The sequence below is a fragment of the Theropithecus gelada genome, chromosome 13 (assembly GCF_003255815.1).
Source record: "Theropithecus gelada isolate Dixy chromosome 13, Tgel_1.0, whole genome shotgun sequence".
NCBI classification, from domain to species: Eukaryota; Metazoa; Chordata; class Mammalia; order Primates; family Cercopithecidae; genus Theropithecus; species Theropithecus gelada.
This window is the reverse complement of record NC_037681.1, coordinates 76,568,021-76,582,851: the sequence shown is the minus strand read 5'-3', so window position 1 is coordinate 76,582,851 and position 14,831 is coordinate 76,568,021. Positions and strand designations below refer to the sequence as shown.

At 38.9% G+C, this 14,831-nt stretch overlaps 1 protein-coding gene across 3 annotated transcripts in view; it reads left to right on the top strand.

Moving 5' to 3' along the window:
- EFEMP1 (EGF containing fibulin extracellular matrix protein 1) overlaps positions 1–1,911 on the top strand; it is a 57,440-nt gene extending 55,529 nt beyond the window's left edge. For all 3 annotated transcript variants that reach the window (XM_025405677.1, XM_025405678.1, XM_025405679.1), the window contains one exon: positions 1,192–1,911. In XM_025405677.1, coding sequence (XP_025261462.1) covers positions 1,192–1,353 — 162 coding nt within the window. In that variant the 3' untranslated portion in view covers positions 1,354–1,911. The remainder of the gene's footprint in view (positions 1–1,191) is intronic.
- The last annotated feature ends 12,920 nt before the right edge of the window (positions 1,912–14,831 follow it).

The following is a 14,831-nucleotide window of genomic DNA, read 5'->3' as shown; positions in this document are numbered from 1 at the left end:
TCATAGCCCTATCACTGCCTAGTCTAGTGTTCACTGAACTATGTCATCCACTAGAATATGAGCATAATGAGAGCAGAGACTACACCTGTCTGTTCACTCTTCTATCCTCAGCACATGGAATGGTAGCTGGCACATAGCAGATGCTAAAAAAATATTTTAAATGAATAAATTAATTCAATCAACACCTTCAAGGTGTCATTATTACCTACAACTATTGTTTACAAGAGGTATGCACCATGGAAGATCCTGGAGACATAAAAATGAATAAACCCAAGCCAGTTCCTGCCCCCATGGAGCTTGTAGTCAAGACACTGAACAAGTGATCAGAAAGATGCTGACTGCTGCAGCAGAGGGTCGCAAGCTGCTCATGAGTATATAGCAAGTAGACCTAACCAAAGCATTCTCTCCCTTGGTTTAATGTCCAACCATTGAGGTAATTGCTAAATCCTAATCCATGACTCTATCCCTTGGCATTCAAACTCACACATACACTTACCTGCCTCTCCAACCTCATCCCCCTCCACTCACAAGAACCCATCACATTCTTCATCAAAATGAAACTGCACCCAGTTCTTCTGAACATATTACTTTACAAAACTTTCAGCTGTCCCTGGTGACTCTCCTCAGGCATTCAAAAGCTTTCTGTCAGTGCTTCAGGGCTCTTCTTTGTCTTCCCTGTATAAATACACATTTATGTATCTTCATACGTGCCCTGGGTAACCCATATATCTTAGCATTTACCACATTCTGTTGAAAAACTGTTTCCATTTCTCTTTACTTACTAGAATGTAAACAGATGCACAATGTTGAGAAAATGAAAAGTGACAACTTTGTTTACAAGTTCAGAAATTATCAGATTCTCACTTAAGCTCTAGTCTCTGTAAAGTCCATAACTTCTCAATAAAAGTGAAGAAAAATGTTAACAGAGAGGGAGGAATCAAAAACAAAGAACTTTTTTTTTTAAAAAAAAAAAAAAAAAAAAGCAAGTCCTTGGAAGTTGGAACTAATGACTGTATTAGACAAGGGATAAGAGCCAAGAAGAGTTGAAACCAAGAAGGGACCAAGTAGTGGCTCTTGTATACCACCCTCAAAATTCTCCCCCTAATTCTTATAGGAGGTATACTAACAAAGCATAGAAACTCCAATGCAAGGAAAATTATTCTTTCCTTTCTCTTTTTTCTTTTATTTTAGCAAACAAGTCCTGTAAGTGCAATGCTTGTGCTCGTGAAGTCATTATCAGGACCAAGAGAACATATCGTGGACCTGGAGATGCTGACAGTCAGCAGTATAGGGACCTTCCGCACAAGCTCTGTGTTAAGATTGACAATAATAGTGGGGCCATTTTCATTTTAGTCTTTTATAAGAGTCAACCACAGGCATTTAAGTCAGCCAAAGAATATTGTTACCTTAAAGCACTATTTTATTTATAGATATATCTAGTGCATCTACATCTCTATACTGTACACTCACCCATAATTCAAACAATTACACCATGGTATAAAGTGGGCATTTAATCTGTAAAGATTCAAAGTTTGTCTTTATTACTGTATGTAAATTAGACATTAATCCACTAAACTGGTCTTCTTCAAGAGAGCTAAGTATACACTGTCTGGTGAAACTTGGATTCTTTCCTGTAAAAGTGGGACCAAGCAATGATGATCTTCTGTGGTGCTTAAGGAAACTTACTAGAGCTCCACTAACAGTCTCATAAGGAGGCAGCCATCATAACCATTGAGTAGCATGCAAGGGTAAGAATGAGTTTTTAACTGCTTTGTAAGAAAATGGAAAAGGTCAATAAAGATATATTTCTTTAGAAAATGGGGATCTGCCATATTTGTGTTGGTTTTTATTTTCATGACCAGCCAAAAGGTGGTTGTTCATTACATAGTAATAAATCATTGTTGTACAATATGCTGGTTTCTGTAGGGTATTTTTAATTCTGTCAGAAATTTTAGATTGTGAATATTTGGTAAAAAACAGTAAGCAAAATTTTCCAGAATTCCCAAAATGAACCAGATATCCCCTAGAAAATTATACTATTGAGAAATCTATGGGGAGGATATGAGAAAATAAATTCCTTCTAAACCACATTGGAACTGACCTGAAGAAGCAAACTTGGAAAATATAATAACATCCCTGAATTCAGTACTTCCACAAGATGCAGAACAAAATGAATAAAAGGTATTTCACTGGAGAAGTCTTAATTTCTAAATAAAATTTAAATCCTAACACTTCACTAATTTATAACTAAAATATCTCATCTTCGTACTTGATGCTCACAAAGGAAGAAAGTGATGATGGTTTTTATTCCTGGCATCCAGAGTGACAGTGAACTTAAGCAAATTACCCTCCTACCCAATTCTCAGGAATGTTTGATACATCTCCTTGTTTAAAATGTCACTGCTTCACTTTGATGTGTCATATTTTTAAATAAAAATAAATATTCTTTTAGAAGATCACCCAATCTTTGGAGGTTTTTCAGTGTAGTCAACAGCCCCCAGTATAATTTTTATATCTGGGAAAAACATCAGCTGTAGGTGCCAGCGCAAGAACTACTATTAGATTTTTTTTAATAAATAAACTGGTAGATGAGGAAGCAAAAAGACAGTTAAAATCATGCCACAAAACAGGCAACTTTTTCTTACATCTAGTTTCACAGCATATATGAATAACCTCTGTCACCAGGTAATCTTGCCGCTAAAACAAATATCTCTCAAAGACTTGACTAGTGTGCAGAAATTGCCAAAAAGAAAGTTCACCAAGAGCCCAAGGAACAAAACACAAACTCCTTGTGTGAGAGTAGGGGATGGGCTCTTAAAGGTTAAAGGGGTACAGAAACAGGAGAGAGAACAGATCTGACCAAGGGACAGGACAGAAGCAGAATCAACAGCCACAACACAGCAAGACTGTTGAGTTCATTCCTCTTACCCTGTCTACATGATTGCTTACAGTCAAGATAAATTACAGCTTGATCTAAATGTTTCCATTTTTAATCAGTCTAGTGATTTTCCTACATACAAAAACAGTTCTCAAGTGAGAGCTGGGAATAGCAACAGTTAAAGAAAAAAAGCCTAAGACCTTCTTCCAACACATTTTTCCCTCTTAAACAAGACGACCGGTCTTGTCTATAGCTCCCGAGGGAATTGTAGAAGAAACAGGAATCTCTGAAATGTTTATGCTAAGCTCTGGCCCTCAATTTCTACCTCCAAATATATATATGTATATTCTGGGCCTACGGAAGCCATTAACTGCAGACAAGATGTTTGCCCGTTTATCCCAAAGCCTAGTCCTACCCACAAATCACAGACACATGGAAAGGGTTGATACTGAAGTTTCACTGAGGCAATTTCTTTGTTTTGTTGTGGTAAAATTTACCATTTTAGTCATTTTAAAGTGTACAGTTCAGTGGCATGGAGTACACTCAGAGTTTTGTGCAAATATCATCACTATCTGGTTCAGGGGTCCCCAACCACTCCTCCAACAACCGGACTGCAGACTGGTACCTGTCCATGGCCTGTTAGGAACCGGGCCGCACAGCAGGAGGTGAGCAGTGGGCGAGCATTACCACCTGAGCTCTGCCTCCTGGCAGATCATCCCAGCATTAGATTCTCATAGGAGCATGAACCCTATCGTGCATGCAAGGGATCTAGGTTGTGTGCTTCTTATGAGAATCTAATACCTGGTAATCTGAGGTCTGAGGTGGTACAGTTTCCCCCACCCCTCCCCACCCTCACCCCCCACTATCCCCACCCATGGAGAAATTGTCTTCCACCAAACCTGGTGCCAAAAGCTGGGGACCACTGATCTAGTTCCATAACATTTCATCACTCAAAAATAAATCCCATACCTGTTAACAGTCATGCCCATTTCCCCTTCCCATAAGCCCCTCTGGGAGTTAACATTAATCTACTTTCTATGGATTTGCCTATTCTGGATGTTTTATGTAAATAAGTTCATACAATAATATGTGGCCTTTTGTGTCTGGCTTCTTTCACTCAGCATGTTTTCAAGGTTTAGCCATGTTATAGCATGTGTCAGTACTTCATTTCTGTTTCCAACTGAATTATATTCCATTACATAGATCTGTCACATTTTGTTTATTCATCAGTTGATGAACATCAGCTGATAAGCTGTTTATACCTGTGATTATTCCTTTTCAATTTGGGGTGTCGAAAAGAAACTGTTTCCTAGACTATTCACCCACTAGTTTCACAGCCTAAATTCACCCACTTTTAGTTTGACTTTTGACTAAAAAGAATAGCAAGTTAAAAAAAAAAACTTTTTTTAATTCATGGAAGCAAAAACCTAGAAAAAGCTTTGAGAAGCTAACACATGAGTTCCTTTACAGGTGCAGTCATCCTCAGTAAATGTAAATATCTCATCCTCTCTTACTTTGAAATCGAAAATAAATATCATGTCTAAAAACAAATCAAAGCAGTAAGACAAAATTCTGCTGTTTTCAAACTACAGATGATTCTTTCCTTCCCTCCATGAAAATCACTGGTTTAAGCCTGCTCCCATAGATGAAAATTATGGAAATAATTTATTGTCATTTATTATTGTAATTTTTCTCAGCATTTATTGAGAAAATCCTAAAGTAATTCCTTCCAATGTCTAATAGTGGGATGGTATAGAAGAACCAAGAGTCTATTTAGTCTTGGGGAAGTCACTTAGCTTCTCAGTACCTTGATTTCATCTATAAAAGTGGGATATTGAAAGAACATGTTCTTCCAGCTTTGAAAACCAGGTGTGGTGGCTTCCACCTGTAATCCTATCACTTTGGGAGACCGATGCAGGTGGATCACTTGAGCCAGGAGTTCGAGACCAGCATGGACAACATAGTGAAACCCCATCTCTACAAAAACATACAAATATTACCAAGGTTTGGTGGCATGTTCCTGTAGTCCTAGCTACTTGGGAGGCTGAGGTGGGTGGATCGCTTAAGCCCAGGAGGTAGAGGTTGCAGTGAGCTGTGAGTGCACCACTGCACTCCAGCCTGGGCAACAGAACAACACCCTGTCTCAGGAAAAATAATTATACATATATATATATCCCAGGAATGCACCATTGAAAGAAGCTGTATTTGCCAAATCTTTGAAAGCATCTGAGTCTTCTTTGTACGCAATGACTATTGGAAGGCATTAGTCATTGGTGGAATAAAAAAATGAATAGTGCCCACCCAAAAAAATATATCTTCACTTTATGGGCTCATTATTAACGCTGAGGACATAATAAATAATCCAATTTAACTATGTTTTTTAAATTGCAATTCAAACAACAATTACTGTTAGTATTCATTCTTATGCATGTTTTTGCTCCTTTCCACTGAAACTAATTGCAATCTGCTTACTCATGTTAAATTGGAAGTCATTTTACCTTATTTCACCAGTGGAAAAAATGGCTAGTCATGAGTTCCCACACTTCCAAACATGCTTTCAGGGAATGTTTTTACTCAGTGAGCCTCAGTAATGAGGACTGACGTAGATGTTTCCAACACTTCACTGTTCTAATACCTGTGGCCTGGGCTCTGAGACTTCCATGCTCTCTGACTGCCATGCTCTCTGACTGGACACAGTTGTTTTTTGACAGTGGTTAGGAAAGACCTCTTGCTTGTTAAGCTCTCAAAAAGAGAATAATTTCCCTTCAGCTGCCAAATTTCCCTCTTAACTAGTTTCTTTAACAACTGGCAATCTCCATCTCCTCCAAACATAAAATATCTCCTATTTCATACCCTTATTTTTAATAATAATAGGATTCTAGAACTTAGGTATCATCCTGTAAAAATCTCTTATTTTTAAGACTTTCACAACATCACAGTTTGTTGAGCAAGAGTGCTATGCCTAGAATGCAGTTCTTATGACTTAGATTAGGGCTCTTTTCATTGGTCATACTCCAAATTTCAACACCAACGAGCAATGTCTTTCCTTTTAAACCCCTTCTTGAACAGTGTTCACTCCACATCATGGGCCAGCCTTGCTGGTTGCATGACTTTTTTCATCACTGCTTTCACATGCAATCACATGGAAATAACATAGATACCACCAACCTGATTCTTACTTACTTTCTTGAACTGTAGCTTATTGTTCTCTTTAACTCCAGAGAGGCAGAAGTAATCGTGTTACCCAAAATACTCCTGAATTCTGGAAACTGAAATGCACAAACACCAGTCACGTAGACCTCACTATACTTGAGAGGACAGCAGTTTCCAGAAGAAAAGAGGCTATTAGTAGAGATCCAAATGGATCTCTACTAATAATGGGGAGCTTTGAGAGCAATAGTGATTGATATGGTTTGGATGTTTCTCCCCTCCAAATCTGATGTTGCAATGTGACCTCCAATGTTGGAGGTGGGGGCCTGGTGGGAAGTGTTTGGGTCATGGGGTGGATCCCTCATAACTGGCTTGGTGCCCTCCCTGCAGTAACATGTTCACATGAGAGCTGATTATTTAAAGGAGTCTGGCTTCTCCTCCTGTCCTTTTCTCCTGCTCTGGCCATGTGATATACCTGCTTTACTTTCCACCATGATTGTAAGCTTTCAGAGGGCCTCATCAGATGGTGATGGTGGTATCACGTTACCTGTACAGCCTGCAGAATCATGAACCAATTAAAGCTCTTTTCTTTATAAATTACCCAGTTCAGGTATTTATTTATAGCAATGCAACAACAGCCTAATACAGTGGTGAAGATAGAATGAGTCTAACACTCCCCTGGTTCAAGAGCTGGACAAAAAAGCATACAGTGTCCTTCCTGCTGTAAGGATTATTATAAGGTCAAGGGTTAATATAAAGAACATTGCCATTCCTTGACACTGGTTAACATCATTAGGTGATTTTCGAAGGTGCAAATATGTACAAGGAACATCATCACCCAATGGCTTCTGTTTTAGAGGCCTACAGGAAGACAAGGTACCACACTATTAACAACTCAGTCCTCAATGGGGCTTTCGGTTCTTTCACATGTGAAAATGGCAAAAACACATAGGTATTTTTTAATCATAATTTTAAAATATAAGTATTGAAGAATAGAAATCAGCTAGAAACCAATCCCCATATCTAATACATGTAGTAATTTCTACCACTCTTCATTTACAAGGGAGATGCTTTAGTGAATTCAAATGATGGAAATGGAAAGATTGTTCACTACCCCAAGGCCACCTGAACACAGCCCAGTGGGATTATTATTTTTGGGGAAGCTTCACAAATAAAAGTTTATTGTTGAATCTTGTTTCCATGACTTCAAGCAGTTGCTTGTGTTTTGAATAGCTATGTATGCTTCTAACTTTCTCTCCTTTTAAAATCTAGAACAGCTGCTGGTCTGCTCATATGTTATGCATAAGAAGCCCACAAGGGACAAGGCCCTCTGTTAATATGTCGAATTATTTTTAACACAGTTATATTTCTATCCCAAATCATCATCTCTGAAAGATGGCAAGCTTCCATCTTCCCAGCTGGGGGGAGCACCTGCAAAATTCAAACCCAAATTGTGACACATCTGGTACCAAAAAACCAGTCTTGTTTCATCTGGCCAGCAGACTAAAATATCAAGATCGTTGAACAGAAACAAGGCAAAAAGTTAACTGCCTCTTATATGCAGTCAACGCAGATGTCTAGTTAAGCTGTTTATATAGTAAGCGCATGTGTATGTTAACGGAGCACAGACCCCTTTAATAAGCCAGAGGTGGAATATAAATGCAAGAGAATTTTAAAGACCTGAATGCAATAATTCAGTTCTTTTTTATCTTCCCATAGAAACTAGTTTCTGCAAAATCTCAGCATGATATTTAAACAGACGCATATAACACAAACAAATGATTTTGTTGAGTTGAGTATCTCCAAACTGTTTATTTCCTTTAAAAACTCCATTTTATGTTTTTGTATTTTAATATTTAGATTATGTTTCTTTAAGTGGTAAATTACTTGCATATGACTTAAACAAGGTGTCTTGGTTTGTGTTGCCCCAAATGCAGATTCTGACATAAAAACTGAGTTCTGACATAAAAACTGAGTTCTGGTAGGTTGAGAGGTTGGGGAAAGTGACCCAGGGAAGGGAAAGATGCCAATGAATTAGTGAGTAAATGAGTGGATCATCTCCATGAGCAACTGTAGCTCAATTCCTCTGACAAACCATATGGAACTCACCTGAGAACCATTCCACTAGAGGCCACATGGGCTGGAGCATTTATCCACCAACTCCCATCCCTGTGGTAAGTGTTTCCCATACACACTGCATGCAGGAGGGTGTGCTTCCTCATACTGGAGAAGGCCCTCAGGCAGAGGGTAAAAAAGACAGGGGTTTGACAGGGGATGCTGTTGGCAAACTAGAAACTTCTACTGCACCATGCAGTAAACTCATGTGGCTAGGGAGATCTGGGGCAGACATTAACATTCACTAATTGAGGCTAGTGCAATGCTTGATGATTCTGACAAATGGAGCTTCTGTTACTTACTGGCTTGATGGCTTTATATCACATAAATCTCTTCCTTGACCTTTTTCTGTTCATTCTCCCATCTTTTCTTCCTTTTCCTCTCTCATTCTCTTCTTCTACTCAGGCACTAACCATGTCCGAGACACATGATACCAAATTAGATTCAAGGACACATATAATACTATGCAAAGTGGTGTTGTTGAGCATATCTGATTCTAGAGCTCATCACAAGTCCAACTGCACAGTACTAAATAGAATGAGTAGTCCTTCAAAAGTGAATCTTCAGGGAAGCTAATGAAGCTAAAGTTTCAAGGCTCCTCCCTTGCACCAGCCCCTTCCAAGGTCCTGAAAGGGACCCTATGTTCACATAGTCATATATTTTTGTAAAATTTGTATAATACATTTTAGCCGAATTGGTTAGAATTGCTCTTTCATCTTGGGCTGCCCACATCACACTTCACATGTCGCATGGCTCTGAAGTGAGTCAAAAGTATGTTTGGGATCCAGCCTGGGAAAGTTGAGTTAGGAGAGTACATTTAGTTTGGATTTAGTAGGCTATATTTATATAGTTAACATTCATTTCTATGTATGGTTAATTTGAGCTCCTGTCTGGGGTAGGAATATTCTAGAAATATTCCCACCACCCTTTGTGTTGACCATAGCTGACAGCATGCTCAAAAGTTCAGGGCCAGGAGTCCCATCACACTATAACATTCTACAGCATCCAACAATGGATGTAAACAGCAGAGGAAAAACAAGTTTTGAAATATGCAGAGCTATAAATTAAGGAAAATTTTTCCATTCACCAGACATGTAAAATAATAAGCAGAAGATGTGGTTTTTAATCAATGCCTAGTCATGAATATACCTAATTATGCAGCATATAAAATTATAATGCACCATACCATGAAAATATTTTCATATATTTCTCTAGGAACTCACCAGAAATTATTCTGAGAATAAAAAGTGACTTGTAACCAAAAAGATGTTAAGATAATACCAAAAGTGATCATTTTTGAGAAGAAGAAATAAATTTCAAATGGAATTAATAAATAGACTCTTGAGTTGATTGATAAGTTAATGGAGAGGACTGTGAATCATATGAACACACTGGGGAAGAACATAAATGTCCTGCTACTTCAATCTAGAACACTAATATCAGTGAAGGTAACAGAAAACTGGTAATCATACACCACAACAGGACATCAACAACTCACTGGCTAATGAGTGAGACCATTTCAAAGGATATTTAAGATTAGTCCCTGAACAAGAACACTTGGAGTGATCTGAACTCGTATAGATCTGATATGACAGAAACCCGATAGAGGTTTCCCAAATCTAAGAGCAATATTAAAAATTTACATGATATTGTAATAATGACTTGTGAAGTCAAAGAAACTTTTATAAACTACCAATTAAAAAAAAATCTTAACCATGCTAGAGGAAAACCTGGATTATTTTACTGTTCTTTCTGTAGAAAATAATACAAAATTGCATTTATTGGCAACCAGAATATGCATCAAAAAATGTAGGGAAAAAACGTATTACAAAAGAATGTTAGGCAGCTAATTAACAAAAAAAGTTATTTTCCCAGACTTTGAGATTTTTGCTGTATTTGTCAGCTTTTAAAATTTATAATTTATTATAATTTCTTATGTCATTCTAAATAAAAATGTACTTTCGTGTCTAATTTTGTACTTACAATTTTATATTTTTTTCCTCTAAAGTGAGCCTTCAAATACATATAAGCTTCATTCAAAACCTGGATATATCCCTGGAATAAGAGCACAAAGCAGTTCTGCCACTAGCTTAAATGGTGCTTTTGTGCAAATTAAAAAGGACATATATTCTGGGCCTTACAATATTCGACGAGGCAGAAAAAAGGTACATATTGCAGGTACACGAAGTGGCCCTTTATTTCAAACTTTCCCCACTGCCTATAGCATCATTTACTCTTGTTAATAGCAATTGTAGATTTAAGAGTTACTGATGTCTGACTCAAGTTCAAGAGTTGAAAAATGTATTTCAACCCTTGGTCTCCACAGATGAGTTTTTCTCACAGTGCTTCAACATTCTGTTACCCCTGCTTGTCTCAGCAGTGATTATCTGCCTTGATTTCCCTTTAAGATCTATTGACCAGCCATTTAAAAAAGGCAAGCACCTCAAAGAGGTCAATCTGTGACTGTCTAAACCCCTGATCATACCCCAGCTCCTGGATCTTGCCTTATAATTCTAGTGTCATTCACTTCAATAAACATTTCACTGGGCATCTGCCATGTGCCAGGCACTGTGTTAAGTACTAAGGAAACAAAGATAAAAATGGCATGGTCTCCGACCTCAAAAAACTTACAATGTGGTGGGGAAAATAAACAATTTTGGGGGTTCAATGTTTTTTAAGTCACTATTTCTCGAGCATCTATTATTCATAAGCTGCTTTCAAACCATTATCTGACTCCTCACATTCACCCTACGAAGAAGGGATTATTAGTTTCATTTTACTGGTGAAGAAACGGATTCAGTGATTTGTTTAGGCCCAAATATCAAGCAGGGGCAGAACCAAGACTGGAAACAAGATCCATCTTTCCCCAAAGACTGAATATATTCTTAGGGGAGCATAGCTGAGGGCAGTTAACTCTGATCAGAGCAGGTCAGTGAAAGCACGACTGTGCTGATCTTAAAGGTAGAAGAGAGTTTCTTCAAGTAAGAAAAGGGTGTTTCAGCAGAAAGGAATTTATGCACAAAGGCAAGGAAGCAAAACACAACAAGCAACATGTCAAGAAGCCTCGTAAACCTTGTTGTTCCAAGCACTCAACCAAGATCCTGATTCCTAATAATGAATCATGTGGTGAAAAATCTCACTCCAGAGATCCATCAGTTTATTTCCCTAATCTTTTTTCTCTCTTTCCTTACTCCTCTTCATAGTTCATTCTTTCTACAAACAAGGATACAATGGCTGTTTAAACATCATATCTACTTTTAAGGAATAAACAGTTTATTGGAGAAACAAATTAATCAATCAAATAATCCCACCACAGACAAATGTAATTTTTGAAATTACATGTAAATATACTTTGCACATTCCAACCGTGACAGGTGCTACAAAAAAAGGAATGAGGTGCTACAGGAGACTATAAGGAGAAACTCAAATGACCTACTTATGCCTCCCTGGAAAAGTGTCTCTTGAACTGATATCTTAAAGATGAGTAGGCGTTAACTACATAAAATAGGTAGGGAAAAATATTCAGAAAGGGATCTGCTCATGCAAACACCCTTTGGAGGGAGGGAACATTTTCTGGGACCCAGTCCAATCAACCAAAATACCAGTGTAGCTGGAGCCACAGATAAGGCTGGAGAGATAAGTAGATACCATTGAAGAAGTTGTGTCTTCACTCTTATATCAATGGGAATGTATTTAAATATTTTAAGCAGGTAAGTAACAATCAGATTCACACTTTGGAAAAATTCCCTTTAGCCTGGAGATAGGCTGGAAGCAGGCTCAGATGGATGCAGGCTAGAAAGCTATTTCAGCAGCCAGGGGAAAGATGACATGTTAACTTGGGCAGGAGTGTTGCTAGAGAGCATGAGAAGTGAACAGATTATACTGTATACAGGAGATGAAAACTAGGACTTAACAATAGATTGGATGCGGAAAGTGAGGCAGAGGAACATGCTGAGAATGAGTAGAGGTTTCTGGCTCCCATAATCTGATAGGCAGGCAATTGTTTCCAAGTAGAGTTTCATGGATCCATCTGAGCTTCTCCCATGTTGGGGCTCTATCGCCTTCAACAGCTGACTTCCAAGGTCACTGTGCTCATCCTACATCAGGAGGTGGGTGGGAAAAAGCATGAAGGATAGAATCTGAGAACTTGTTAGGGGAAAGGTATGGAAGCTGTTTACATCACTCTGCTCTTCCTCCTTTGGCTGCAAGGAAGGCTAGGAAACAGAGTCTGGCTATCTGTCCAGGAAGAAGAGCAAACAGGTTTGGTCACTAGTTAGCAGTCTCTGCCTCAATGGGCAAGCTAGAAAATGAGCATATTCTTTTTATTCTGGTCATGGAAGTGTTCCATGGGGACAGAGAACAGTTTTCTACCTTTCAGATTTATGTTTACATTCACTTATTTCTCCTTATTCCTATAGCTCTTTTCTTTACAAAAGTAACTATAGAGTTCTACACTTGGATATATTCATTTTTAATGGAGGCAAATCACCTTTCCAATACTATATGTTCATTTAGTAGATATTTAGTTGTCTGCTATCTTAGACTAGTTGTTTACTTCATGTGTAAGGATGGCAGGAACAAAGACAACTAATCTTTTATCCTTAAAAAAGGGGGAGGGGAGGAGGAATTACAACTGGGTTTTTAATTTATAAGAAAAAAGTATGCACAAATATCATTTCTTTAGTGTTATTTCTAATGACCAAATAAACAAAAACAGTTTAAATGTACAATAATGAGAAACGGCTAAGTTAAAATTATGGTACACCCCTACGTAGAATATTACACAGTGATTAAAATCATATTTATAAAGAGATTTTTTAGAGTGGGGAACGTTTACAATATAGTGTTAAGTGGAAAATAGCAGGAAGTACTATCTCAATTACATAAATATATATGTAAAGAAGACAGCTAAAAGAAAAGATTTTGAATGTTCCCAACACAAAGAAATGATAAATGTTTGAGGTGTTTTATATGCTAATTAGCTTGATTTACTCATTACACATTGTACACATATAGGAAAATATCACTCTGTACCCCATAAATATGTACAAGTATTATGTGTTAATTAAAAATAATAATTTAATTTTTAAAAAAAGAAGAGCGCACAACCAAATGTTAACTGTAGTTATTAGGTTGGTGCAAAGTAATTGCAGTTTTTGCCATTAAAGGTAATGAGGTAAGATTATATTTCTGAGGTAGGATTAAAGGAACAGTATATTCCCCTCTGTACTTTCCTATGTCAGAAACTTTTTTGCAGTAAATTTCAGATCAGATTTAAAAGTTCTTTTTAAAAAAAGTCAAAGAAATTCAAGGAAGCCACAGCCTTGTCATATGTATGCTTCCCAGGCAAAATGGGCATTAAACTAAATTGGAGGTTCAGTCCCAAATCTTCCACACCAGAATCTTCCATATGAGTGCTTGTTCAATAGTGTTGTAGTATAGATTCCACCAGTCCCATTAACTGAGGACTTTAACATCATAGTATCATACATGGTGTCCATGGACAGATCCATCAATTCTGACCTGGCAGAGAGGGCAAAGTGAAAAACAGAACTCAGGCCAGAGGGTCAGGCTTGGTGATACGTTTTGGATCTGTGTCCCCACCCAAATCTCATGTTAAATTGTAATTCCCAATGTTGGAGGTGGGCCTGGTGGGAGGTGATTGGATCATGGGGGTAGTTTCTCTTAGTTTAACACCATCCCCCTTGGTGTTGTCATAAGAGTGAGTTATTTCAAGATTTAGTTGTTTAAAAGTGTGTGGCAGACAGGGGCGGAGCAAGATGGCCGAATAGGAACAGCTCCAGTCTCCAGCTACCAGCGCAAGCAACAGAGAAGACGGGTGATTTCTGCATTTTCAACTGAGGTACCGGGTTCATCTCACTAGGGAGTGCCGGACAATCAGTGCTGGTCAGCTGCTGCAGCCCGACCAGCGAGAGCTGAAGCAGGGCGAGGCATCGCCTCACCTGGGAAGCACAAGGGGGAAGGGAATCCCTTTTCCTAGCCAGGGGAACTGAGACACACAACACCTGGAAAATAGGGTAACTCCCACCCCAATACTGCGCTTTACCAACGGTCTTAGCAAACAGCACACCAGGAGATTATATCCTACACCTGACCAGGAGGATCCCACGCCCACGGAGCCTCCCTCATTGCTAGCACAGCAGTCTGCGATCTAAGGGCAAGGCAGCAGCGAGGCTGGGGGAGGGGTGCCCACCATAGCTGAGGCTTAAGTAGGTAAACAAAGCCGCTGGGAAGCTCGAACTGGGTGGAGCCCACAGTAGCTCAAGGAGGCCTGCTGTCTCTGTAGACTCCACCTCTGGGGACAGGGCACAGCTAAACAAAAAAAAAAGCAGCAGAAACCTCTGCAGACACAAACGACCCTGTCTGACAGCTTTGAAGAGAGCAGTGGATCTCCCAACACGGAGATTGAGATCTGAGAATGGACAGACTGCCTGCTGAAGCGGGTCCTGGACCCCTAAGTAGCCTAACTGGGAGACATCCCCGACTAGGGGCAGACGGACACCCCACACCTCACATGGTGGGGTACACCCCTGAGACGAAGTTTCCAAAGCAAGACCCAGACAGGAACACTCGCTGTTCAGGAATATTCTATCTTCTGCAGCCTCTGCTGCTGATACCCAAGCAAACAGGGTCTGGAGTGGACCTCAAGCAATCTCCAACAGACCTA